Source organism: Rosa chinensis, chromosome 4, assembly GCF_002994745.2.
Source record: "Rosa chinensis cultivar Old Blush chromosome 4, RchiOBHm-V2, whole genome shotgun sequence".
Taxonomy (NCBI): Eukaryota; Viridiplantae; Streptophyta; class Magnoliopsida; order Rosales; family Rosaceae; genus Rosa; species Rosa chinensis.
In genome coordinates, this window is record NC_037091.1 from 15,006,164 (window position 1) to 15,033,861 (window position 27,698).

Below are 27,698 nucleotides of genomic sequence, written 5' to 3' on the forward strand. Positions count from 1 at the left end.
AGCGGGAGTTTCTTTTTCACCTTTGTGAGCAGTTGGGGTTTAGCGGCCTTGAGGGGATTGTGCGCTCGACTGTTATTGATCAATCGTCGTTGGGCTGCATGAGATGTTCCTGGCGGCGTCGAGCCAGCCCCAGATTGAGCGGCAGCTTAGGGAGGAGATTAGCGGTCTCGAGAAGGAGATGGGGGAAGCCAAAGACAAGCTGGCGGAAGTTGGGTAGTGCCTAACCAAGGCAGAGTGTGACGCTGCTGATGCCCGCAGCAAGCTGAATGTAGCCATCGCCCAAAACCTGAAGTGGAATGACTGTGTGTCCCAGCTGGAGCAAGACATAGCCCTGCTGCATGATCAACTGGCGGCAAAGGTCAAGAAAATTGAGATCCTTCAGCGGGATTCTGCCGCCAAATCCTCGAAGGTGCAGTGGTTGGAGGGTGAGATTGCTCAGCGGGAGGAGGAGAGGAGCCGTGCTGAGGCCTCCACCGTGGAGGAGTTCAAGCAGTCTATGGAATATAAGTAGCGGATGATGGAGGCAGCCAAGGATGGCCCCACCGCCAACCTTGAACTGTTGAACCAGAAGGGCGCTATTGATTGGGTCAATGTGTCCTAGTCTGCTGAGCCGTCGGGTTAGAGGGAAGCTCTTGCGAGCGGTATGGTTCCCACTCAAGTTGAGGGTGTCCGCTCAGGAAGTGGTGAGAGTGGTGATCATGCGGCGGATGTCGGTTTGCAGACGCTGCCCCCAACTTACTCAGAAGTCTACCTTGCAGATTTTATGGCGGCCAACACCCGTGCGGATGGCACCATGGTGATGCCAAGCCCCACTGCCCACGAGTCTGACCAAACATGCCGCTTGGTCGATCGGCAGCCACCGGTGGATAGTGAAGAAGCTGCTGCGCCCAACAATCCCTGAAGATCATTCGAGCCCCTGTGGCCCTGCGCTTGCTTATTTTCTTTTATAATGCCGCTAAGGCTTTTGTTTTTTGTTTTTTTGTATACCTTGACGGTATTTTTTTTTTGGGCGGGTAGTCCCGACCCTAGATAATGAATCGTAGCTTCCTTGAAATTTTCAGTGGGTCTGTTTACAATGATTGTGTTGTTTGCATGTTGACATGCTGCTAGAGTTTTGACTTAAGCTTTTGTCGATCAATGAAACATTAAAGGAATTAAAATTGTTTCCAAGTGCACGATGTAGCGGACGTGGTCCCCCGAATATTGTTGGCGTTGCCGGTTAATTCTTGTGCTTTGACTGGGGGACAGTGGTTTGAATAATTTCTCGTTTCATTGATAGCTGATAGATCATCGCTTACAAAAGTGTGGTTGCACCCGTTGGGTAGCTTCCCTTAGCTAAATATTGAACAAAAATTTAGCTAAGTCAAGATGCTCTTGGGTAGAGGAATGGCTATTTGTAGTAATACCGATGGTGTTCGGTATTCGAAGGATGGGTCGTTGTGACGCCATCCTTGTTGATTAAATAGAAGGTGTCGGGGCTAACGACTTCCACAATTTTGTATGGGCCTTCCCAAGTTGGGCGGAGCGCCGTTGGCGGTGGAATGACCTCCTTCATTACCCAGTCCCCCAGTTGGAGGTTCCGAGCTTTGACGCTGGCGTTGTAGAAACGCGCTACCCGTTGCTTATTTTGCAAGTTATGCAGGTGGGCCTTGTGTCGTTTCTCCTCTAGGAGGTCCATGTCGAGGTGGATGCTCTAGCCGTTGGTCTCAGAGTAGTAGCCCTCGACCCTAGCGGTAGGTTGGGTTACCTCAATAGGTAGGACGACCTCAGTTTCGAACATCATGCAGAATGGTGTTTCGCCAGTGGCGGAAGTTAGGGTAGTCCTGATGGCCCACAGAACCTCTGGGCGCTTTTCCGCCCATAAACCCTTGACATCGTCTAGTTTCTTTTTTAGCAGTTTCTTGATTATCTTGTTCGCTGCTTCGACCTGGCCGTTGGTTTGGGGGTGAGCGACAGATGCGAAACTCATCTTGGTGCCCAGGTTGGCAGTGAAAGATATGAGTTCCTTGTTGTTGAACTGGGTGCCGTTGTATGTGATGATTGTGTGGGGGGCACCATACCGGTAGTAGATGTTCTTCTAGAGGAAGTGAGTTACTTTGGCGATAGTTATTGCAGTCAGTGGTTCCTCCTCTATCCACTTGGTGTTGTAGTCAATGGCGACAATGATGTACTTGAACTGACCTTTAGCGGTTGGAAATTTTCCCAATAAGTCTAGGCCCCACATGGAATGGATCCATGGGCCGATAATGATTGATAGGGGTTTTTCCGGGGCATGGGGGAGGTCAGCGTACTGTTGATATTTGTGGCAGGACCTTGATACCCTTCTGGCGTCGTCGTCGAGCGTGGGCCAAAAGTATCCCTGTCGCATTGTGCGATTGGCCAAAGACCTGGCGCTTGAGTAGTTTCCACATTCCCCGGCGTGTATCATTGTAAGCACGTCTTTTCCCTCTTCTGGGGTCAGATATCGGAGGTTGGGATGAGTAAACCCCTGGCGGTAGAGTTTGCCATTCTGTATGTTGTACCGGGTTGCTCTCCACTTGAGTTGTCGTGCTTCGACCTTATCTGCTGGTAATGTCCCATTGCACTTGTATTAGATGATTTCATCCATCCAACTGGGCCTAGTCTTAATGTTGAAAATCTCCGCCAGGGTTTTTATGATGCTTGGCTTGTCAAGGCGTTCCACCCTTGTGTCCGCTGGATATTGGTGTGGTTGAGCGGTTGCTAGCCTCGCTAGTGAATCAGCCTTGGTGTTCTTTTCCCTAGGGATCTGTGTGATGGTGTGAAATTTGAATTTTTTAAGGAGTGTTTTGACGTACCCCAAGTATGCCACTAACTGTTGGTCCTTGTCCTGGAAACTGTCATTGATCTGGTTTACGACTAACTGGGAATCGCTGAATATGTTGACACTGTCAGGGCCCGAGTCGATGGCGAGGAGTAGGCCGACAATGAGTGCTTCGTATTCCGCCATGTTGTTTGAAGCTTTGAAATTGAACTTCAACGCGTATTCTACGTTTAGTCCCCCCGTTCCTGTGAGGATGACTCCGGCGCCGCAGGCCTTGGCGCAAGCGGAGCCGTCAATGTAGAGGTTCCAGTTTGGCTGTTGCTGGGGGTTTGGTTCCTCAACAGTTATCATTTCTGTGCTGGCCTCTTGTGTGCCCATGCTGGGTTCATCCTGACGCTCGGTTAGCTCAGCCATGAAGTCTGCCTCGGCCTGGCCTTTCATGGCGGTTCTTGGTTTGTAGTCAATGTCGAACTTGCTGAGCTCGATGACCCACTTGCTAAGGAGCCCAGAGTGCTCAGGGTTTTGCATGACCTGCCTCAGCAGTTGGTTTGTTAAGACATGAATGGTGTGGGCTTGAAAATATTGGCGGAGGAGTCTAGCGGAAACAATAAGTGCAAGAGCGAGCCGTTCTAGGGGGGATATCTTGTTTCTGCCCCGTTCATGCCCCTGCAGGCATAGAATAAGGGGAGCTTCTCCTGGCCCTCTCGCCGGACAATGGCGCAGCTTACCGCTGATTGTGATGCCTCTAGGTATATATACAGTGTCTCCCCTTGCACAGGAATGGAAAGAAGTGGGATTGCTGCCAAGTATTCTTTCAAGCTCTGGAATGCCGCTTCACAGTCTGGGTTCCAATCAATTACCTTCTTGTGGGTCGTCTTTAGGACCTTGAAAAATGGGAGGCATCTGTCAGTAAGTCTAGAAATGAACCGAGAGAGGGTGACTAGCTTGCCCTAGAGGCTCTGAACGTGCTTTTTCCATTCTAGGGCCTTCATGTTGAGGATGGCTTGCACCTTGTCAGGATTGGCCTCTATGCTCCGTTCACTGACTATGTAACCTAGAAATTTGCTGGCGGTGACACCAAAGAAACATTTTTCCGGGTTGAGGCGCATGCCATAAGTCAATAGAATGGCGAATATGATGCGGAGGTTGGCCACGTGTCTGCTAGCTTTGATGTTTTTGACTAGCATGTCGTCCACGTATACCTCTATGATTTTGCCCAGATGCTCAGCGAACATGGCATTCATCAACCACTAATAAGTTGCACCGGCGTTCTTCAAACTGAAGGGCATGACATTGTAGCAGTATAGGCCCTTGTCGGTGGTGAAGGCGGTGCACTCCTGGTCACCAGGGTGCATCTTGATTTGATTGTAGCCGGAGAAGGCATCCATCATGCTTAGTAGCTCGTGTCCAGCGGTGGCATCGATCAGTTGGTCTATGCGGAGTAGCAGGAAGTTATCCTTGGGGCATGCCTTGTTAAAGCTTTTGAAGTCGACACACATCCGCCACTTTCCGCTTGGTTTCTTGACCATGACCAGGTTGGAAATCCACTGAGGGTAATTGACCTGGCGGATGAACCCAATGTTCTGTAGCTTGGTGACTTCCTCCCCTATTGCACAATACCTCTCCTCATTGAAGGCCCTCTGCTGCTGTTTGACAGGGTAGAAGGATGGCTTGATGCTCAGCTTGTGTGTGATGATCTCAGGGGAGATGCCTGGCATGTCAGCGTAGGACCATGCAAAGACAGCAGTGTTGTCAAGTAGAAACTGGGTGAATTATGCCGCTACCTCTGTGTCTAGCTGAGCGCTGATGTGGACTGTCCGCTCAGGATGTTCGTCTGAGATGCTAATAACCCTCAAAGATGTATCTAGGTTGACAGGCTCCTTTTTGACATATTTCTTCTCTTCATCTCTGGGGTCCTCAAAGATGTCTGGTTGTGGCACATGGTTTCCTACTGTTAGTATCTCATGGCAGCGCGTCGACCGTGCTACGGTTGTGGAGTAGCATTCTCGTGCCAATTGTTGACTTCCTTTGAAACAACCTGTTACACCCCATATCTGAGTTACCCTTTTTACTGAGTTGCATGAAATTCCTTATAGTTACCGTTCGCGGTTATAATCTTAACATTTAGAGGGTGGTTAAAAATTGACTTTTTGTGAGTTAATAATTTGAGAAAATTTCCTTCATGAAAGTTGTAGAGAGCGTTAAACCGAGCGCGTGCATATGTGGTACGTAAAAATCGGAGTTCGTATGCAAAAGTTATGAGTGAATTACGAAAATTACTGTTCACGGTAAATTTTGAATATATATGGAAAGTTACCCGGGTAGGTTTCCAAAACCGGAAACCCACCCCTCTTTCTCTCTCCTCTCCCCCGATTCTTCTCCTTTCCCCTTCGGGTTCTCCTCTTCCCCTTCGATTCTTCACTTTCCGGCCACCATCCGGCGTGCAACCGGTCACCACAGGGGCGCCTCAACCCGCTCTTGACACTAGTGACCTAGGATTTTGGAGTTTTGGTCGTGAAAGTCCGGATCGAAGCAAGGTTTGCTCCGGTTGCAGTTTTGGGATTTTGCCGATTTCCGGCCATTCTGGCCACCTCCGGCCACCAGATTCACATCGAAGGTTTGGTTTTTGATGGAGATTATTTCCCCTAAGGTAATTCATTCTAATTTGCATTGTAGAGGTCGAATTGACAATTTGTTCATTTCTAGGGTTCTTGAAGTTTCTGGGCTTTCCTGCACCGGCTTGATTCGACCACTTTGAGGTAAAATTGGATGATGTTGTAGTTGGGAAAATTGTTAGGCCTGTTGTGTAGATCCTGGTGCCGGAATTTGGTGGTCATCGGAGGAAGTGGTTGCCGGCGCGTGGGGCGCGTGGTGGTGCGTAGAGCTGTGTTTTAATTGCAGTTTTAATCCCATATACTCTATAACGATTGTAGAATGTAATGTATGAAGTTTGGTGGAAATTGGAGAAATTATGAATTGTGTTTAATTGATTAATTAACGATTTATGTGAATTCGATCGCCGGAATTCTTTCGAATTCACTCTAGAATTTACTTATCGATGAATGAATATGGATGGAGTATTGAGGATGGAAATTGTAGAGGGTTGAGGAGTCGGATGTTAGGAAGGGGGATGTTTTGAATTTCCAATTATAAGTATCGTAAAGTTAAAGTTCCGTCCTGTGAATTATATATTTATGATTGTTATTCGTACAGGACGAGAGGAGTCTCCATACGAGGAGAATCACGAGCGACATCAGGATTGACCGCATATTGTGAGTGGACCTTTGATTTTAATTGATGCATGCAAATTAAATTCCGCAAGTTTTAAGTTATTGATTATCAACTTAATTATCGAGCATTTTATTTTGGTTTGGATTATTGAATGTTTTATTGGTTTGAACTTTTGAATTAAGATTCGTTATGCTCGATTTGAGGATTTTGTTTTATGCGGATTCGGAAATTTATACTATTGATTTTATATTTATATTCAGCACTTTGAGCTTTTTATGAGATTTACGAAATAAGAATTTGAGGAAGCAAAACTTTATACTTCTTTATACCCTACTTATATTGGAACTTGAGATGATCTTGGCTTGCGGGGTCACGTCTTTATACACTTGGATTCTTATTTCGTGAGAGATGTGGGGAAACTATACAGAGTTATTGGCTTTCGATGATCTTCTCCCTCACCATACGCGGGTCATGTGCTCAGGTCTCCTCCTCACTTACTTTGTGTTTGTGAGTGGCAGTTGAGGTAGCTTTCTCCTCCTCACGTGGGTGGTAGTCGATGTGATATTCTCCTCCTCGCACAATCTATGTGTGAGTGGTAGTTGAGGTTATTAGTTCTCATCCTCGCACAATCTATGTGTGAGTGGCAGTTGAGGGTAGGTTGAGCCCGAGGGGCTCCATTCCCGTATGGTGAACCCATTTTTCTCCCCATATTCTTTGTTGTTGTTCTTGACTAGCGGGGCTAGTCGGGTTTTCTTATTTGTTGCATGCATCGGGAGTTTTATGGATATAAATGTGGAAAAGTATAAAACCCTTTTTCTTTCAATTATTTGTTTTTGTCCACTCACGCTAACGTTTTTATATACTTTTCCCTGGGCTCTTCGGTTTCAAATGCCCAGATTGCAGTGTTGTTGCTCGGTGTACGAGTGTGAGCCATAGTGACCGCACCTGCTTCCGCCATCACCTTCTGTAGGTTACCTGTTTAACCTACTGCACTCCTTGTCTATTTATATTCCTAGAATGCTCTGATTACTAAGGGATATGTGACCCAAACTTGTATGAATTATATTTGAGGTCGATGACCTAACTTTGGTGATTGTAGTAACTTTTACCTTTTGGAGATTATGTATGATGTTATTAACTTTGAGATGGGTTTGGTTGAATTTGGGAGCAGGGTGGCTCCAGGAGTTATGGTTGGATGATTAGAAGTGAATTTTGGTTTTCCGCAGGATTTTGGGTTATCCATTTTTAAGGGAGGTTATGCCGAAATTTTTTGGTAAATCTCCTTTAAAGGTGGGTCCCGCAGGGCCACTTCGGATTCCAGGGTGGAATTCGGGGTGGGTCTTGTCTCAACCTGTCCCATTGCGCGTAGGGAACTTCATGAGAAGCATGTATCCGGCTATGATGCACTTGAGCTTGTTGAGTACTGGTCGACCGATGATGGCATTGTATGAACTGAAGCAGTTGATAATGATGAACTCCGTATGGATTTCCGCCGTACATAGACTGGCGCCGATAACTAGTCGCATGTAGTCAGAACCCAATGGTTGGGTGATGTCTCCGGAGAAGCTGAGCAATGGCTCATGATCCTGGAGTAATTTTCTATTCCGCTGGAGTTTGCCATAGCAACCATTGAAGATGACATTGACAACGAATCCGCTGTCCACAAGAACCCTTCCTACTGACCATTTATCGAATATGGTGTTGATTAAGAATGGATCGTCTTGGGGTAGATGCACTCCGCGCTCCTCCTCCTCTGAGAAGGTAATGGGTTCCCAACCAGACCTTGGGAGTTTAGCGGACCTCTCGTAGAGGATATTGCAAACTTCGTTGGGGTGGTTAGCGCGCGCATAACGCTTTTTCACCCTGTGGGACATGTTGGTAATTGGAGCACCGCCGTCGATGGTATTGATGTGGCCCATTTGTTCGATGTTGGCGACTACGGGTGGCGGTTAGCGGATCTTGAATCGCTCCATCTTACCATTGCGGTACAAAGTCTTAACAGCTGTCTTAAGAGCATTGCAATTGTTGGTGTTGTGGCCGCTGTCCTCATGGTATTTGCACCGTTTACCGGTGTTCCTGGGCTTTCCTACCCTTGGGTATTTTCTTGGGGGTGCTTGCGGAATCTGGTCCTTGCACTGGTCGTATATTTCTTCATACGAGGCTGTGAGGACCGTGAACACTGCATACTGCTGGGAGGACTCCATCTGTTTATTACGGTTATCCCCATGGGATGAGCGGTTGCCCTTGTTGTAATGCTGGTCCTTCTGCCACTTGTTCTGGTAGGTGCCTTGTTGCCATTCTCTCTTCTTATCGTTGGCGGCGTAGCAGAGGTTTTGCTAGCGGTCTCCTGATGGCTGGCGGAAGGTTGAACGGACTTTGTAGGCATTGGTGGCGGTAGGGGGGGGTTTCTCCATATGTGATGAATTCTGCCTGTGCATGGATCACAGCCTCGCTCATGACATGGTCATATGCGGCATTTGGATGATTGTAATTGAGATGATAGAGAAATTGTCCCTTGAGGAGTCCTTGCTTGAAGGCTGCCAGCGCCATTGTCTTGTTGAGATCGCCGCACTGAGATGCCGCAGCCTGCCACCTGGTGACGAACGCCTTCAATGTTTTCGTTGCCCCCTGCTTGAGGTTGAACAGCTGAGTTGTGTTGTGATGTTCGGCGGCCAACATGATAAACCGAGAGACGAAAATGTTTAACAGTGCGTGGAATGAGTCAATGGAGCCTGGCAGGCATTCGAAGAACCATCTCATTGCCTCACTGTCCAATGTTTTGCTGAATAAGTGGCAGAGGGTGGCGTCATCAAATCCCTTATTGTTAGTGACCTTTTTGAAGGTGTCCTTGTGGACGAAGGGGTCGGACATGCTGCTGTAGTGTGACATCTTTGGTGTCTTTGCATGTGCTGGTCTGACGGCATGCAGGATCTTGGCGGTGAATGGTCCTGGTCTGGATGTAAAGAGCAGATTTGGAGTTGGCGCTGGGGCACCTGCCTCCGTTCGGATTAGCCTTTGCTCTAATTGTTGCATCCTTTCCAGGATTAGGGTGGTTGCGTCGTTGTTTGCCTCAAAATCGTCTCGGCCGAATGAGGGCCAAGGGACTTGTGGTTGAATCGTCCTTCTGAAATTACGCAGGCATGCCAACTCGCGGCCAAATGGCCAAGCGAGGTTTATGATTTGAATGGTGAGTGATCTGACTTCTTTCAAATGATTGTAGGCCGAGGAAGGAACCCTCTCGGCCGTTAGGTTCTGATGCCTCTGTTGCAAGGACTTCGGTTAGGCGTCAATCCTGACCGGGATCTTCTATCACTTTCACTTCTTGGGTAAACTTAAAGGTTCGGGTGACAAGCGAGAGATCTATTGGGTGAAGGTACTCGCAAATCACAGTGAAGATGAAGGTGACGTGGACTCAGTTGTCGAAACGTTGTAAGATGATATGTGTGTGAACGGCGAATCGCATCAATCCAATCCGGACTGGCCGAAAGAGATCAATGGATGATAATTCTATGTTACGAACTACTCCTAAGTGCGAAAAGTAAAGTACATATAAAATAAAGAACAAGAAAGTAAAGTGCTTGAATGTAACGACTGCAATAAAAGTAAGAAACTAAAAACGAAAACAAGTTATGAAAGTTGAATAGAAGGCAAAGTACCTATGAAAGAGTAAGAGAAAGGTTTGAGTAAAAGTTGTATATTGATTTGTTTGTGTGGTGCAGGACCTTTTACAATGAGTTACAAGGTGCTATATATACAAGTCAAAAACCCTAGCTAACTTGTCCTCCAAGACGTGGAAATTAAGTAGGATTCTCCTTCCTTTTAGGATTTATTCGTTTCGTAAAACTCTGACTTTGCTGATATCCGAGATCTTCATAATTAAGAGCACAGATTGACTTGAACTCCTTCCCTGTGAAGACTCTTCATCCGATATTATTGCCTAAACTTGGCCGAACATTAATTTTCATTTCGGCCCACATGATTAACGACCCTTTTGAACCTGGATTAAACCGAACATATGGCCGCATGGTCCAACTTGTTGATTTTTGGGTCATCCGTTACTAAAACCTCGAACCAAGCTGGGTGACCGACTGACACTTTTTCCTTGGTTGTATGACTTCACCAACTATTTGTCTTGAATGGGTGTCAATTCATCCTCATTTCTTCTCAACATGGTCGTACACGAGAGTAGCTAAGCCGAACCTGGATTAAACCGAACATATGGCCGCATGGTCCAACTTGTTGATTTTTGGGTCGTCCGTTACTAAAACCTCGAACCAAGCTGGGTGACCGACTGACACTTTTTCCTTGGTTGTATGACTTCACCAACTATTTGTCTTGAATGTGTGTCAATTCATCCTCATTTCTTCTCAACATGGTCGTACACGAGAGTAGCTAAACCGAACCTGGATTAAACTGAACATATGGCCGCATGGTCCAACTTGTTGATTTTTGGGTCGTCCGTTACTAAAACCTCGAACCAAGCTGGGTGACCGACCGACACTTTTTCCTTGGTTGTTTGACTTCACCAACTATTTGTCTTGAATAGGTGTCAATTCATCCTCATTTCTTCTCAACATGGTTGTACAAGAGAGTAGCTAAATTCAGGTCCAAACAGTCGCCAGCGGGCCTCGCCTAGAGGTTCCGTTGAACCAGCTCCCGCCTGGGGGTAGGTGGATTACCTTCAGTTCTGGCCCTGGCTGCTGGGCGGTTGGTGTTTGGCTGTGATTCCGCCTCTTGCTCCATCATTTGGCGGGCCCATCACTTCTGGTGGGTTCAACGATTCCTGCATCTGTATGACTGGTACGGGTACCATTCCGCCTGTATTGGGTTGACTGCGTCTGGTGCTCCGCAATTGCTCACTCTGTGCCGTGGTAGCTTTTGCTTCCAGCGCCTTTTTTAATTCATTAAACTTTGACATCAGCGTGGCCACCTGCTTTTGGGCCTCGGTCTTTTCTATGCGCTCCTGTTCGCTCTCCTTGTTTGCCTTGTGGAGGTCCGCCAATGCCAGCTCATAGATAGCCGTGAGGTCCCGGACCGATGGGCGATTGCTGCTCGGCTGGGTCTCCGCCACAAGGTTTGATGGGGTGTTGAATAGTGCTCGATTAACGTTTACCACTGGGTCAACGTTAGCTGCTAGGTTTGTGGGGGTGGGGTTCGGTGGACTGGTCCGCTTGCTGCTGAGCGTTTATCCCGCTACCGCTAGTCATGGTAGTGGTGGATCACCTTTTGTTCAAGGATTCCCACAGACGGCGCCAATGTTATTGTCTAAAAGTTCAGCGGTAGCTGAACTTCGGTTAACGCTGATCCGATGGGCGGACCGCTACTTGTGATATTCAGAGTTTCTGTTTACCTGTCAAGTAAAATACAGAGGGCTTCAGAGGGAGACCGCGTTGGGCGGTCTTCTCTTCTTCAATGCCTAAGTTAGTCAATGTATTTATGTTGACAAAGTAACAGTAGGTAAGTAGTAAATGTGTAATAAATGAGGAGATAGGAGAGAACCTTTTATAGGTGGGGAGGGAACTGATCTTCTCCATATTTTTCGATGTGGGACTGATGTGCTTCAGTCCCCTACTTCTGGAGCTTCTGATGCTAACTTGGCGCTGCGCGTCAGCGGTGATTTGGGGGTGAACCGGGGCTCAGGCTGTAGCCTGTTTAGCTGTGTTTCTGTAGGTCACACAGTTGGAGGTAATTGATACCGATGGCGGTATCATGAGTGTGGCTCATTATAGCTAATTATGCTTGCAAATGCTCATGTAAATACAAAACCATACCTTGGGAAGTTGCCATGGGTCGTGCCGGTCGTCCAGAGAGTTCTAGGGCGAGGGAGGAGGCCGTCGCTCAAAATAGGCGCGAGCAAAGGTTAGCGAGCAATAACGCTGCTAGCGGTTCTGCTGCCGAAGGAGAGACTGGTGGTGGAGAAATAGAGTCCGCCTAGGTTTTTAGCGACAGTACCACCATGAATGAACCATGAGGGCCCATGACTGTGGTCGTTGTCCAACATATGAAGCGGGTCTTCCGCCTGCCCGGAGTGGTGAAGTTGCGTTCGTCGACCGCCGAAGAAAAAGCTTCCATTCTACCGGCGGGGTATGCAGCAGTCCATAAGGCCATCTTCCTCCAAGGTGTCACCTTGCCGCTACTCCCCAACCTCTAGATCCTGCTATGCGAGTTTGGTGTCGCCTTTGGGAAGGTTTACCCCAATATGTGGCGTCTGCTGATGGCGCTCAACTCGCTATGGCGCTTGTCTGGCTGCGAGGGTCCAACTGTGGCGGAGGTGCTGCACTTCTACAAGTTGGTGTAAGTGAGGTGCCAAGGTTGCAGCGGGCAGGTGAACTTGAGTCGCCGCCAGGGGGCACCCAAGCTAATTGAGAATTTGAAGGACTCCATGTCTGCCTGGCGGAGTACCTTTTGTGTTGCCCCGGCGGGGTGGTTATATCATGCTGGGTTGAATGAGGGGGCGCTGTCAAATGAGAGGTCAAATGAGAAAATTTGAAGGTCCCAGTAGAAAAACTCTTTAATAAAATTTGACAAGACAGAGAACAAAAACTGAAAATAAAGAAAAACATACTTTGGAAGTAGTTTTGAAAATCAATATGAGAAGGTTGGCAAGGGAAGATTCAATCCACACACTTGACACTTTATTTAACCTAATTCTTCTCAGCATAGATGAAGATGCTTATGTTGGCGATATGCTTGAACACAATCTATTACTCTTTTTTACAGTATACACTAGGCATGAAGTACTCTACACCTAGTTTATTTCCTAACATACAACCTAAATGTTGGTTATTAGATTTAACATGCAGAAATCTTTATGTATCAAGAGTTTGAGTCATCATAAGGCATTGCAATTACTCGCATCTCACTAAACCTAGGAACCAATCTACTTACTAGCCGCAACCAATAATCGCCACTCTAGAGAGTTTGAGGAATCACATAATTGAAACAAACATCAAACACTCGTAGCAATAGAACCCTGACAAGCATACTAAACTGCCCATCAAAGTAGACATGCAAGACATTCATCAATGATTAAATAGAAGACAAGTTCTCATTATTAATTAAAAAGAAACTAAATTAAAAGTCAAATTGCCATGTTATTCATGTCTAGGGGCTTCCACCAGCCCCTTAACTAAGAAAAGTTTAGATAAACATAGAAACAAAACAAAATAAAAATAAAAAAGGGGAGGAAGAAGTCTTAGCAAAGGGTACCTTCTTCATAGAGGTTGCCTTCTTCTTCTTCGTTTTTTTTTTTTTTGAGGAGAAACATAAATACTTTTATCACTTGGACTCAGGTACAATCAATAGAAAATGTTACGAAAAGCCAACCATGGTCTGAAAATAAGTCCCTAACTAGTAACACATACTCCAATCCCTAGAACCACGTTCATAGAGCAATAAGTAAAGTCGGGCATGGCCATTACTCGAAACGGAAATCCCTACTATTGATTCGTGTAAATTATTAAAAAAAAAAACTAAAATTAATGGACCGGGCTCCCACTCCCAATCCCAAAAGTAAAATAAAGAAAAATAAAAAAACTACTAGACTCTTACTTGGAACCCACTCCCATGCCTAAAAAAGCCCCAAAAACAAAACTAGGGCCCATTACGAAACCCTAGCCACCATGGAGAGAACAGCTCGACTTTCAGTCAAAGATTGCCACTGGAAACACAACCACCACTACCACCATCATCACCACCACTACCATCACCGCCAGTAGCTCCACTATCAAGCCGGCCTCCAAGAGTACAACACAGAGCAACATCGCTACCAGCTTTGCCACCGCTCAGATCTAGAAGCCAAAATAAAGAGCTACCTTGATTGGGGAATGGATAGATCCTGTGGATTTGAGACATGAAGTCATAAGGAGGACCTTAAAGGGGCAGGGCTGCCACCATCAGATTAGGCTCTAAGAGGAGCTCCGCTGCCACGTCGCATTGCATCGCGTCACCTCTTATAGCCAAGGTCGCAAGTAGCTTGAAGGTAACTGCAATCGCATCTGTCATTTGGATTTGGGAATATCGGGGAACTTGAAGAAAATTGAGAAGGGATGAATCGAAAGAGGAACCCAGACATAGGAAACGATTCGGGTTTAGGTTGGACAAGGAATTGGATCAGAGATCTGAGCTTAGGGAAGCAAAGAGTAAGATTGGCCTGATAGCGGAGAAGAAAGGACGAGGAAAAATAATTTCTCTCTTGAACAATGTTGCCTTCTTCTTTCTTCTTGTATAGGAAATCCAAATCCTAAAAGCATTAGGGTTAGCGTACTTAGGTGTAAGTTTTCTATTAGCTCTTGAACTTGATAGCTCATTTCAACCATCCACGTCGTGTATAATACCCCGAATTTCCATTATTAGTTTCTGATGATTTTTCAGAAATTATTAAGTGGTTGTCAGGGCGTTTTCGTGGTTCAGGGAAGGAGTAGAAGTGTTTTGGACGAATAATTACTCGAAATATTTTATTTTCAAGGGGTCAAAGGGTTGACTTTTTATTCCTTGGGTTTCTCTGAAAACTCCTTTACAAAAGTCGTAGAGCGCGTCCATACGAGCTCATGGACATGTAGCACACGTAAATCGGAGTTCGTATGTGAAAGTTATAGTCAGCGAAAAATCTTCTATTTTCAGAAAATTACTATAAATAGAGGATTTCAGGAAATGAAAATTTTCCATCATTTTTCCAAAAAATTCCAGAACCCTTTCTCTCCCAAACTTCGGGCCGACCTGACCAAAACAGAACTCGAAAAATAGACCCGGCTGCTGTTTCTTTTTCCGGTGACACCAGACCATAGTACCTGCACAAACTTGCTCACCTCTTCATTCTGGTCCTCTCTATGGTGGTCTTTAGTGGTGATCCACACCGTGCACGGCGGATCGAAGTGGTGGAGCTAGGTGCAGACTGACCCGATCGGTTCTCCGATCTCCTGCAATGACGAGGCTTCAGACCAATCGCGTTAGGTTGCTAGGAGAATCCTCTTTCGATCCTTGGAGTAGGAATCCTCTTTCGATCCTTGGAGGTTTGGTTGATCGAATTTCACCAAAAGAGCTTCAACTCAAGGTGAACAATGGTTTTCGACTTGCGGCGGCGATCTAGGCCGAGTTGGACTTTGCTGTAGGTATTAAAGTTGATCCTCATTGTGTAAACTCCATTTTGGATGGTTGGATCTTGCTGGTTTGGAGTTTGGCATGGCGGTGCATGTGCAGCTGCCTGCGGCGGCTCGTTCGGCCATGTGTAGGGCAGTTTCTTTCACCTATTATCTTCTACTCGTTGATATGAGTGTTTTGATATATGGTTTGTAGCATTCAGAGATCGTTTGAGCATGTTAGGGTTTTTGGGTGTTTTCGATTATTTCGGTTTTTAATCCGTGAGGATCTGGCTGTTCGATCTACTTGTAGTTTTGTCATATCGATCGTAGAAGTATTCCAAAGACTTTGGGTGGTCTCGGATGAATTTCTCCCTCGATTGGTGATACTTTCAGGGTTTTAATTCAACTAAGGAATCTGAACTTTAATCGCTTTGTGATTCGTGTACTAAGTTGTGGCATTATTTTACTTAGGTAATTGACGGAGACTGTTCTGTACTTTATCTCGAGTGTAAGAGAAGACGCAGCGGGATTTAGAGGTGAGTAAATCTCATGATGTTTTAGTTATTAAATTAGTTTTATTTCAATTTAGTAGATGTTAGCATCTCAAATCATATTTATCAAAATAAATATGTTTTGAAATATATGAACTTGGTCGTTAACGGTTTATGGGTAAGTTAAAACAATGTTTTGTTATGAAATGATCTTCGAGTAGGCTAATTTGAAAAACTATAGTTGGTATTAGTGGCATCCCTGAGTGTATGACTACATATATGTATATGTGTGTGTGTGTGTGTAACTTTTCTCAGGTGAGGATATCCTTACTTAAGCTTATGGAACGGGTTTCCAGTTTTTAGCCACATTTCAATCACATATTCACATCTTAACCATTAGTTTTTAGGTCATAACGTATAGATCACTTCTGTAAAATTTCAGCCAAATTGACGATCGTTAAGGCATCCAAAACTGCAATTTACACTAACGAACAAGATTTGTCGAACCGGAACCGTTCGTGTATGTTGTTGTAAATTGCAGTTTTGAATGCCTTAACGATCATCAATTTGGCTGAAATTTTGTAGAGATGATCTATACATTACGACCTAAAAACTGAACGGTTAAGATGTGAATATGTGATCAAAAAGTGACCAAAAACTGGAAATATGTACCTAAGCTTTGGTAAGGATGACCTTAGCCAAGAATATCTTAGTGGAATTGTGTGGGAGTTTATTATCGTTGTGCAATGTGATGTTGAGGAAAATAAATCATTTTGAAAAGAAAAGATAGTTTTATTGGCTTGGAGTTTTGAAAGAAGTATGTATGATTTTAGTGTTGGTTTTTGAGTTGAGAAAACAATATTTGGGAAATGATTTTGTTACTGTTTTGAGGTTGTTGAAGATGAGGAAACAATATTTGATTTCATTATTGTTTTGAGATTGTTGGAGATGAGGAAACGATATTATGTGACAACCAGTGTGATGAATTGCATGATGATCTTGTATAAATGATGTGAGTTGTTGTTGAGTGATTGATGTTGAGATTGTTGATATGGTGATTGGTGTGATGAGTAGATGAATGTGTATTGATTTCTAGTTTATTTCTGGTATTAAATTGTTTATTTTTAATGTAATCTCCTTAATTAAATTATATGCAGGGATTACTGCTTTTTGAATTGTTTGTTTAAATATAATTTCCTGAACTAAATTATATGTAGAGATTACTGCTTTTTGAATTGTTTGTTTTATGTAATTTCCTAAACTAAAGTCTATGCAGGGATTACTATGATTTCTACTGATTGTTTTTAATGTGATCTTCAGAATTAAGTTTATATGCAGGGATTACTGATTTTACTTAATTCATATTGTGAGTGCAGTTCTAGTTTGAGATTTGTAGTGAGTGTGAAATGAGTTGTGTAGATACCTCTACTAAGCATAAGTAACATCCACTTAGGGGGGCCCACAAGCCACTATGGGGCCCAACCACGACATGCATCACGTAGTCAGGTGTCCAAGCTACGCCACGGTAGTCGGAAGTGACCAATACCTCGCCGGGAAGCCACCTTCCCGGTCTTGCCAACATACCTCCACAATATGGCTTTCTAGACTAGAATAGTGGTTTCTTATCCCACATTGGAAAACATGTAAAGGAAGGAGCCTCCCTCCCCTATAAAATGAGACTCCTTCCCACTTACTCAACCATCCCATTACAACACACTTTGTAATCCCCTTGGGCCGCAAGGCCCAAACACACATAGTACAATATTCAAGTGAACGTAGTCTCCCGCTAAGGCGGGAGACGAACTGCTATACTTCTTGTGTCACTCTCTCTCTCTCTCTCTCTCTCTCTCTCTCTCTCTCTCTCTCTCTCTCTCTCTCTCTCTCTCTCTCTCTCTCTCTCTCTCTCTCTATACAAAGGCTTTGTCACTTACCATTGAGTTAAGTCATCTTAACGGAGCTCAATAATTTTTCTTTGAGTTATATAATTGATATTCTTAGCGGCAACTTGTGCCATTTGCCAAGTCAACGCTTGGTCAACGTCGAGCAGGGCTGGTCAACTCCAGTCAACGCCCATAGGAAAAGTCAAGGCTGCACTACCTAAAAAAAAAAAAACAAAGAGACTTTTTGGTGCTTATTCACTCTGGACACCCGGAAAACTTCTCTGGGCACCCATGACCATTCTGCAATCCTAGCGGAGCTGCAATCCCAGCAGAATGAGGATCCCAGTGGAACTTCAATCCCAGTGGAGTATGAGGATCCCAGCATTAGTTGTAATCCCAGCGAAGTTCAATCCTAGCGGAGCTTTAATCCCAGCGGAGTCCAATCCCAGCGGAGCTTCAATCCCAGTAGAGTATTAGGATCTCAGCATCAGTTGCAATCCCAGTGAAGTTCAATTCTAGCCGAGCTTCAATCCCAGCAGAGTCCAATCCCAGTGGAGTGTAAGGATCCCAGCATCAGTTATAATCCCAGCGAAGTTCAATCCTAGCGGAGCTTCAATCCCAGCAGAGTATGAGGATCCCAGCATCAGTTGCAATCCCAGCGAAGTTCAATCCTAGCGACGCTTCAATCCCAATGGAGTCCAATCCTAGCGGAGCTTCAATCCCAGCGGAGTATGAGGATCACTGCATCAGTTACAATCCCAGCAAAGTTCAATCCCAGCGAAGCTCCAATCCTAGCCAAGTATGAGGATCCTAGCATCAGTTGTAATCCCAGAGAAGTTCAATCCTAGCGGAGCTTCAATCCCAGCGGAGTCCAATCCCAGCGGAGTATGAGGATCCCAGCATCCGTTGCAATCCTAGCAAAGTTTAATCCCCGCGGAGTCCAATCCCAGCGGAGCTTCAATCCCAGCGGAGTATGAGGATCCCAGCATCAGTTGCAATCCCAGCGGAGTATGAGAAACTCAGCTTTAGTTGCAATCCCAGGGAAGTTCAATCCTAGCAGAGCTTCAATCCCAGCGGAGTCCAATCCCAGTGGAGTATGAGAATCCCAGCATCAGTTGCAATCTCAGCGCAGTTCAATCCTAGCAGAGCTTCAATCCCAGCGGAGTATGAGGATCCCAGCATCAGTTGTAATCCCAGCGAAGTTCAATCCTAGTGGAGCTTAATCCCAGTGGAGTCCAATCCCAGTGGAGCTTCAATCCCAGCGGAGTATGAGGATCCAGCATCAGTTGCAATCCTAGCGAAGTTCAATCCCAGTGGAGTCCAATCCTAGCAGAGCTTCAATCCAGTGGAGTATGAGGATCATTGCATCAGTTGCAATCCCAGTGGAGCTTCAATCCCAGCGGAGCTCCAATCCTAGCGGAGTATGAGGATCCCAGCGGAGCTCCAATCCCAGCATCAGTTCCAATCCCAGAGAAGTTCAATCCTAGCGGAGCTTCAATCCCAACGGAGTCCAATCCCAGCGGAGCTTCAATCCAGCGGAGTATGAGGATCCCAGCATTAGTTGCAATCCCAGCTAAGTTCAATCGCAGCGGAGCTTCAATACCAGTGGAGCTCCAATCCCAGCGGAGTATGAGGATCCCAGCGGAGCTCCAATCCCACGGCGGAGTATGTGGATCCCAGCATCAGTTGCAATCCCGTGCCTTGCCCATGGCATTCAAGACCAAAACAAACTATTTGCGGTCATTCGCCGATCACGTGCAGCTTCATGCTTGGACAACTCCAACATGATTTGGGTACTTACATCAATTCCAACTCCAACTCGCTCCAAATCGGCATAAGATAAGTAATTATATCTTATCTTTTACGCTCTTGCAATTAAAGCCATTGCCATGCCTTTACATGTTTTTACTACTTTTAAGCATGCCTACAAATATATCACACTTGATATGCTTTTACATGCTTCCATGACTTTAAGCATGCTTACAACTTGCATCAATTTTAGTAGCACACGTACTAAGCTTACATACTATTGCCATGCCTTAACATGTCCCCATGATCCTTAAGCATGTCTACAAAAATACAAGATGTTATTAGCAACTTTACTACAAGTACATGCTATACAACTATGCCATACTTCTATTTAACTGCAACTCAATTAAATAAACATGTGATGCTTACGTAGACAAAATATGCCATGCTTATTTGCTGTTCATACAATTAGCAAGGTTTACATGCACACTATATGTAAAATATTTTGTCTAGCCTCTTGGCCACCATATTTTGTCAAAACCTCCCCACGAGAAGGAGACCTAAACGGGTCTAAAGGCTCCACGAGTCTATGGTCCACGACCAACCGCCAAGCGGTAAGGCAACGCCTCATAATGACAATGACCGCTACGCAACATTCCAATCAAACTTTTCTCCTCCGGGAAAGAGTAAAGGGACCGGTTAACACAGCCCACGGTAGCCATTGATCTAGCGGTTAACCCCCGATGCTTGGGTATCAAAGATTAGGTTCACTACCTAACACCTATTGCTCATACGCATCTCCCCTCATCAAACAATTTTCCGACCATGCGGAGGTCTATAACCAGGAGTTGGGGACTCCTCGAAGGGCCTAGCAAGGGGCCCGAAAGGGCATAAGCGCTCGCTCCGACAAAATTCTAGATGGACGACGCACTTGCACTATTTATGCTCGACATACAGCCCAACATAATTAGCAACGGTTACGCTCATGCCTCAGGGCATCACCTTCGAGCTACCTGTTAATGCCTCAGGGCATCACCCCCGAGCTTTCACGCTCTTGCCTCAGCGGCACCGCCGATCTCTAACGCTCATGCCTCCGCAGCACCCCCGAGCTTCACGCTCACGCCTTCACGGAGTCCCCGAGCTTCTCGCTCACGAGCTCTAACACTCATGCCTCCGCGGCACCCCCGAGCTTCGTGCTCATGCCTTCACAGCATCCCCGAGCTTCTCGCTTACGAGCTCTAATGCTCATGCCTCCGCAGCACCCCCAAGCTTCGCGCTCATGCCTTCACAGCATCCCCGAGCTCTAACGCTCATGCATCCACGACACCCCCGAGCTTCGCGCTCATGCCTTCACTGCACCCCCGAGCTTCCCACTCATGAGCTTCTCGTTCACGCCTTTACGGCATCCCCGAGCTTCGCGCTCATGCCTTCACGGCATCCCCGAGCTCTAATAATCATGCCTCTGCGGAAACCACCGAGCTTTCCTCTCATGCCTTCCCGGCAACCCCTAAGCTTCCACTCACGCCTTCCCGGCACTCTCGAGCTTCCCGCTCACGAGCTCTAACTCTCACGCCTCCCCGACAATCCTGAGATTTACACTCACGTCTCCTCGACATAGTGTACATTAATGGAACATTGAATTCTTCTACCATTTTGCAACAAATAGAATTCTTTTCGCGTTTCATTAATACAAGCGAAAACCAAACAAACACAAGCGCTCGAGTATTCATCATTCACGAAATTACAAACGCTTTCCTTCATAACACTCATGCAACTTACATTTCACGAGCCCATCAAATTCGACCTCGTTCTTTTCCTTGTGCGCGTCACACATTTTGCATATGCAATCCATATGCTAACACAACCATATGCGCTCTCGATTCTATACATCATAACTGATCGTACTCGGCGCCATCCACATGTGTACATCAACATGTATCATGCATCTCGCACATTCGTATATGCCAACGTATATCAACGTAACTCACATTTGTTGCCCAATACAACAAGTATTCTACAGGTGCATGCTTTTGTCGTTGTTGTGCAGGTTAATGAGTCCCTTCTTGCTTACTGAGTTCGGGGACTTGTAGGGGCTGGGCGCCTCCCGGACGTTACTTATGTTTGATAACTTCATGTTTATAACTCCCCAACCAAGAAGCTCCTCTTACTTGGGAACTTCGGGGACTTATAGATACCTCTACTAGCAAGGCTATGTTCTATGTCACCAAGCATAAGTAACACTCACTTAGGGGAGGCCCACAAGCCACGGTGGGGCCCAACCGCGACATGCATCACTTAGCCGGATGTCCAAGCTATGCCACGGTAGTCGGAAGTAGCCAATACCACTCCGGGAAGTCACCTTCCCAGCCTTGCCAACATACCTCCACAATATGGCTTTCTAGACTAGAATAGTGGTTTCTTATTCCACATTGGAAAACATGTAAAGGAAGGAGCCTCCCTTCCCTATAAAAGGAGACTCCTTCCCACTTACTCAACCATCCCATTACAACACACTTTGTAATCCCCTTGGGCCGCAAGGCCCAAACACACATAGTACAATATTCAAGTGGACGTAGTCTCTCGCTAAGGCGGGAGACGAACCACTATACTTCTTGTGTCACTCACTCTCTCTCTCTCTCTCTCTCTCTCTCTCTCTCTCTCTCTCTCTCTCTCTCTCTTTCTCTAAAGCTAACTAGAGCCTTCGGTTCTAACGTTAACAAATTGTGATGTCATAATTTTTGACAAATGCTTTATGTTGAGAGGAAAGGAGTGTGATTTCGTAGTTTTGTCGTTGAAAATAAAAATGCTTTGAAACATCACTGAGGTGACAACTACTTTCGTTGAGACAAATAAAGGATGGTTTTGTAGATTGTTGTGTATTAAAATGTTTAAAACATTACTAGAGTTTGATTGTTTAGTTGAAGTTTTGTGAAATTACATGCATGAGTTTAGAGTCAGAGCATGTGGGTTTTAGTTTTGAGTTAACTTACGTGAGCATGATATTGTAGGATATAAACTTGATGTTTTTGTTGTGATAATTGCATATTGATATTTGTTAGGTTGAGATGGTTTAAGCATGTGTTATGTTGGTTGTTTTGAGTTTACTCACACGAGATTCCATGAGCTTATCGGATTTGTTGTTTGCAACCCGGTGCACGATTCGATGGTATTGGGGTTTATCATGCAGGCTAGGGTGAACTTAATTGGAACTGAGGAGTATCTTACTATTGCAATTATAGGTTTAGAAACTTGTTAGTCTTCCGCTGTATAGTAAGTGTGGTGAGTTTGTTTACTTATTGAATTGTAGATTCTGTTTATTTTGTAAACTTAGTATAACGTAATATATGACTCTAAAGAATGAGTCTATATTGATTGTGGGTTCAGGGCATCTTTGTTTACTGGTTCTTTAAAGAAATTTTTTTTCCAGGTATTTGTATTGATGTCTGAACCATCATGCCCGGAGTATTTATGTTTGTTTATTTGTTTATTAACTGTGATTGAAAATTGGGGAGTGACATTGTGTCTTTTGTACATATTATGTTGGAATATTCAGTAAAACTCATCATTGGGCTTCCCGGTGTGATTCGAGCCTTGAAACATAAATTCTCACCAAACCTCATATTTACGTGCAACTTGACCTTCTTATACTAAATCAGCCATAACTTCTTCAATGATATTCACAAACCATAAAAAGCTCCTGAAACTAGACATCTGAGTTATCTAGTTTGTTCTGAGCTGCTCTAAGTACACTATCGAAGCTGACTAATCTGCACATGCAGATTTGTCGATTTTTCCTCTCAATCCCTCTTTTGATTCTTTTCTTCTTTTTTACTCAAAGATACCTATAAAACAAATAAATAAAGTAAATAACTAGAAAATATCAAGAACTAACTACAAAAGTATAAACAAAATTGATATAAATAATGTATAATTACACTCCTATTGGACGCATCCACAAATGTATCACACCCAACATGCATCAAACAATCTCTATCTTGGTTCAAAATAACATGTATACACGTATGTTCACCTAAGAGATTGTGATAAGCAAATAAACTTTAGCAACATAATCCAAGACTAAAATCATAACAACTTAAGCTATTCGTTTGATCTCTCAGCAGGTAGATTCATTTGACCCTTCCAGTCACTCAAAAAATGAGCAAGACTCATAAATAATATGCTAACCAGCCATAATATTTATAGGGTAGTAATAGCCCCACCATAACTATAATATCAAGTAGACTTCACTTGCAGGTATCTATCTCATGAGTTCAGAGATTCCTAAATGGAAGAGTCATGATATTAGAAATAATTATCCATCTTTATTTTATTTTTCTGCGATGAAACAAATAGAGAAATTTTTTTTTTTTTTAAATGAAGAGTATATGCCAATTGTATGCCCCTGTTTCATAGATAAGAATAGTACAAGAATGACTATTCTTTTTCAACAATTGTACCTCAGAGTTGTCTATGCTAACAAAAATACCACGCCTCGTAGGCAATCTAGACTACTTAACCTCAGTTGTCGAGCACGCAATTGTGGTAGTTAAACTCAAGCTCTTCTACAAAGACTCATAGAGACACCCTTACTAGCATAGACATTTATTCTAAATAAAAACAACTAGACAACTATGGGCTCCTGCTAGCTTTAAAAGAGTCAAAGCTCTTGACAAGCCTAAACATCCCAAAACTTGAGACAAGCCCAAAAACCTAGTCCTAGGCCCAAAGGCATCCAAAGACAATAATAGCAACAGTCTTAATCTGCCTCTGGTAATCATTGCTGCCAACGCAACTGCCACATTTTTCGGTGGACAGCCCCTCCAATGCAGCATCAGCGCCACCTCCCTTCAACTACCAAGTGCAGACCAGTAGAAACTCGATCGATGCCAGAACTAGGTGAGAAAACACAGTGAATCGAAATCTCAATCGGCTAAACTGAGCGATCGATCAAGAACCCCGATTCCACAACACATACCCCATCTGGTATCAAAACGCCGCCGTAACAGCAGAGGCCTCCTTTTCCGCCAATCAACGACCACCGTCGATAAAAAACCGCTCCTATTTCAATTGCTACTGCAAAATGCATCGACTCTTCTTTTGCTGCAACACCTGCTCTAATCCACCAAAACCTGCCTCCCCTGCCTCACCTTAGGACCTCTCTCGATGATGAGAACTCGCCCCTCTGCAAGACCCGACAAAGAGGATCAGATCCGTCGCAGTCGCTCTCTGTGCTCAAAACCCTAGGTTTTGCTTGATTTTTATTTCTTCTAGATAATAGATACATAAACATCTTTTCTTTTCTTCTTTTTTTTGAGAGAAAGGGCAGATACTTTTATTGAATAGCATTCAAGGTTACACATCACTTGATAAACAAGCAACAACGAAATCAGGAGGAAGTAATCCCATGAATTAGAACTTGTAGAATTTAAAGCAAACTTAGCTAAATTATGAGCCACTTCATTGGCTTGACGGTAAGCATGGCTAAACGTAGAACCTGAAATTAATGCTAATCCCTCTATGATATCATCATACACATGCCTAAGTGCAGACGTATGGGGAATGACCACCTACTTTGTTGCATTCGTAAGAACCAAATTAAGAATTAGTTTCAAAAATAATAGCAAACCAACCTTGGGTCTGCGCAAAACTTACTGCAGCCCTACCTGCAATTGCCTCCACATGTTCAGCTGAATGAAGAGATTGAACCACTTGATATAGCCCTCCAACACACTTACCTTCAGCATCCCGTACTGTGACACCTATGCCCCCCCAAAGATGTCTCCTTCGCATAGGCCCCATCCAAATTCACCTTCAGCCACCCTTGGGGAGGAGGCTTCCACTTCCCATTCCTTACTTTCGGAGGTGCAGTTTTCTTACTATGGTATTGGAAATCAGTAAGCCTTGCGTTCAACCGGAACAACACATCCCCTTCTCTTGATTGTATGCACTCCCAAATCCTACTATTTCTTTCTTTCCACACACCCCGTAGGAAGAAAAGAAATTTATTCCAGCTATGCATTGATACTATCCGAAAGCAATGCACAAACAACTCCTCAAAGTTGAGACTCTGTGCCTCCACCGAGAAACAATCCTTCTGCAACTCGTGATCCGACCCTAGAACTGTCTTAGTATAGGGGCAACCACGACATATGTTAACGTTAGTGATCCGTGGGATCTCTAGTTAGCTTTAGAGAGAGAGAGAGAGAGTGACACAAGATGTATAGTGGTTCGTCTCCCGCCTTAAAGGGAAACTACGTCCACTTGAATGCTACACTAGTGTGTTGAGCCTTGCGGCCCAAAGGGGATTACAAAAGATGTAATGGGATCTCTTTTAGTTGTGGGAGGAGGAATTCCTTTTATAGGGGAAGGAGGCTCCCTCATTTACATTTTCTTAGATGTGGGACTCAAAGTTACTATTCTAGTCTAGAGAAGCATATTGTGGAGGCAACTTGGCAAGGCCGGGAAGGTGGCTTCCCGGCGACGGATTTGGAACTTCCGAATACCGTAGCGTAGCTTGAACATAGGGCTACAAGATTCATGTCTCAGTTGGGCCTCACCATGGCTTATGGGTGTCCCAAAGAGGGTGTTACTTATGCTTGGTGAGATAGCAAACTAGTGTCACTAGTAGAGGTATCTACAACATAGATGTTCTATAGTTTCCAATTCAACAATACACAGCACACAAAGAGCATTCTCAAGATGAACCTGTTTGGAAAGCAATCTATCCACCATAGGAAGGATTTTTTGCAAGACCTTCCAAGCAAAGATCTTAGCTGTACCTGGAATTGAAGCCTGCCAAACACGCTTCCAAAATGTCGGTGGATGACCCGGTATACGTTATGCATGGTTATCCCTCATCTGTAGTGCTAATCTGCAAGCACTCTTCACCGTGAACTGCCCTTTAGGATCCCTATGCCAAACCCTGCGATCCACCCCACCCCTAACACTAAGAACCAGGCCTAGGATAACCTCAGCCTCCTCCACAAAGAACAATGATCTAACCAACTCCACATTCCATACTTCTGGAGTACGAATCAAATCTGAAACCCTCTGTGTAGGATCAATATCAGACAACCCTGGACTAGGACAAAAAGGGTACCTCGTGGCCAACCAGGGATCACTCCAAACCGCTACCTCCTGCCCATTCCCAACCTGCCATCTCCACCCTTGTTGAAGTAATAGTCTTGTTGCAGTAATACTCCTCCAAGAAAAAGAAGGTGAGGAATGATCTGGAGCATCCAGAAACGAACATGTGGGAAAGTAACGGGCCTTATACAAACGTGCAACAAGTGAAGTAGGATTTTGCAAAACACGCCATCCTTGTTTAGCTAACATGGCTTGATTAAAAGCATGCAAGTCTCGAAAGCCTAGGCCTCCCTCCTCCTTAGGCAAACAAAGAAAATTCCAACTTTTCCAATGAATCTTACATTGTTCATCAGTGCTGCCCCACCAAAACTTGACACACATTTGTTGTAAATCATCACATAAAAATTTTGTTAGCTCAAAACAACTCATGGCATAGGTTGGTAGAGATTGAGCTACTACCTGAATAAGAACATCCTTTCTTGCCCCAGAAAGAGTGCGCCCCTGCCAACCTTGCAGCTTTGCAGCCAATCGTTCCTTGATGTACTGAAAAGTCTCCATCTTTGCTCTCCCAACATAAGTAGGGAAACCCAAGTACTTTTCATGTGACTCGACAACCTCCATTCTTATAACCTCCCCAAGCTAGAGCTATTTGCATCACTTAAGTTCTTACTAAAAGTCACAGAACTCTTAGCAAAATTAACCTTCTGTTCTGAAGCAAGGTCATACACTTGCAACATCTCTTTAATCTGATTACAAGCTTCACTATTTGCCTTTGCATAGAGCATACTATCATATGCAAATAGTAGGTGGTTGGCCCATGGAGCCCTAGTATAAATAGCTAGGCCTGGCAGAAACTCTTCTGCAGCCTTCTTCTGAAGTAAAGCTGAAAAACCCTCGGCCCCCAACAAAAAAAGATAAGGTGATAGAGGGTCCCCTTGTCTCAACCCTCTAGTAGGGATCACAAGACCCCTAGGCTTCCCACAAAACAAGAACGAATACCTGACTGTGGAAACACATTGCATGATCATCCGAACCCAAGAAGGAGCAAAACCCAACCTTTCCATCACTTTCTATAGGAAGTCCCAATCCAATCTATCATAAGCTTTACTAAGATCTAATTTCAAAGCCATTACTCCCTCATCACCCCCTCTCTTGTTATGGATATAATGAGCAACTTCATTGGCAACTAAAACATTGTCAGTTATTAAGCGACCGGGTACAAAAGCACTTTAACTGACTGAAATAATTTGACGCAAACAAACCTTCAATCTATTAGCTATGACTTCAGAACATAGCTTATAAAGCACATTGCATAACGCAATGGGCCTCAAATCAGACATTCTCTCAAGCGTAGGTACCTTCGGAATCAAACAAAAATGAGTGAAATTGAGTTCCTTCA

At 44.7% G+C, this 27,698-nt stretch overlaps 2 protein-coding genes across 2 annotated transcripts; both read right to left on the bottom strand.

Moving 5' to 3' along the window:
• Nucleotides 1-2,077: 2,077 nt before the first annotated feature.
• LOC112198870 lies at nucleotides 2,078-3,310 on the bottom strand. Its single transcript, XM_024339967.1, has 2 exons — nucleotides 3,056-3,310; nucleotides 2,078-2,584 (listed from the first exon to the last, which is right to left on the bottom strand). The coding sequence occupies exons 1-2, from the start codon at nucleotides 3,308-3,310 to the stop codon at nucleotides 2,078-2,080; spliced, it is 762 nt and encodes a 253-aa protein (XP_024195735.1).
• A 22,740-nt stretch (nucleotides 3,311-26,050) lies between these two features.
• LOC112198871 (uncharacterized mitochondrial protein AtMg00310-like) lies at nucleotides 26,051-26,920 on the bottom strand. The gene has a single exon (XM_024339968.1). The coding sequence runs from the start codon at nucleotides 26,918-26,920 to the stop codon at nucleotides 26,051-26,053; it is 870 nt and encodes a 289-aa protein (XP_024195736.1).
• Nucleotides 26,921-27,698: the final 778 nt, after the last annotated feature.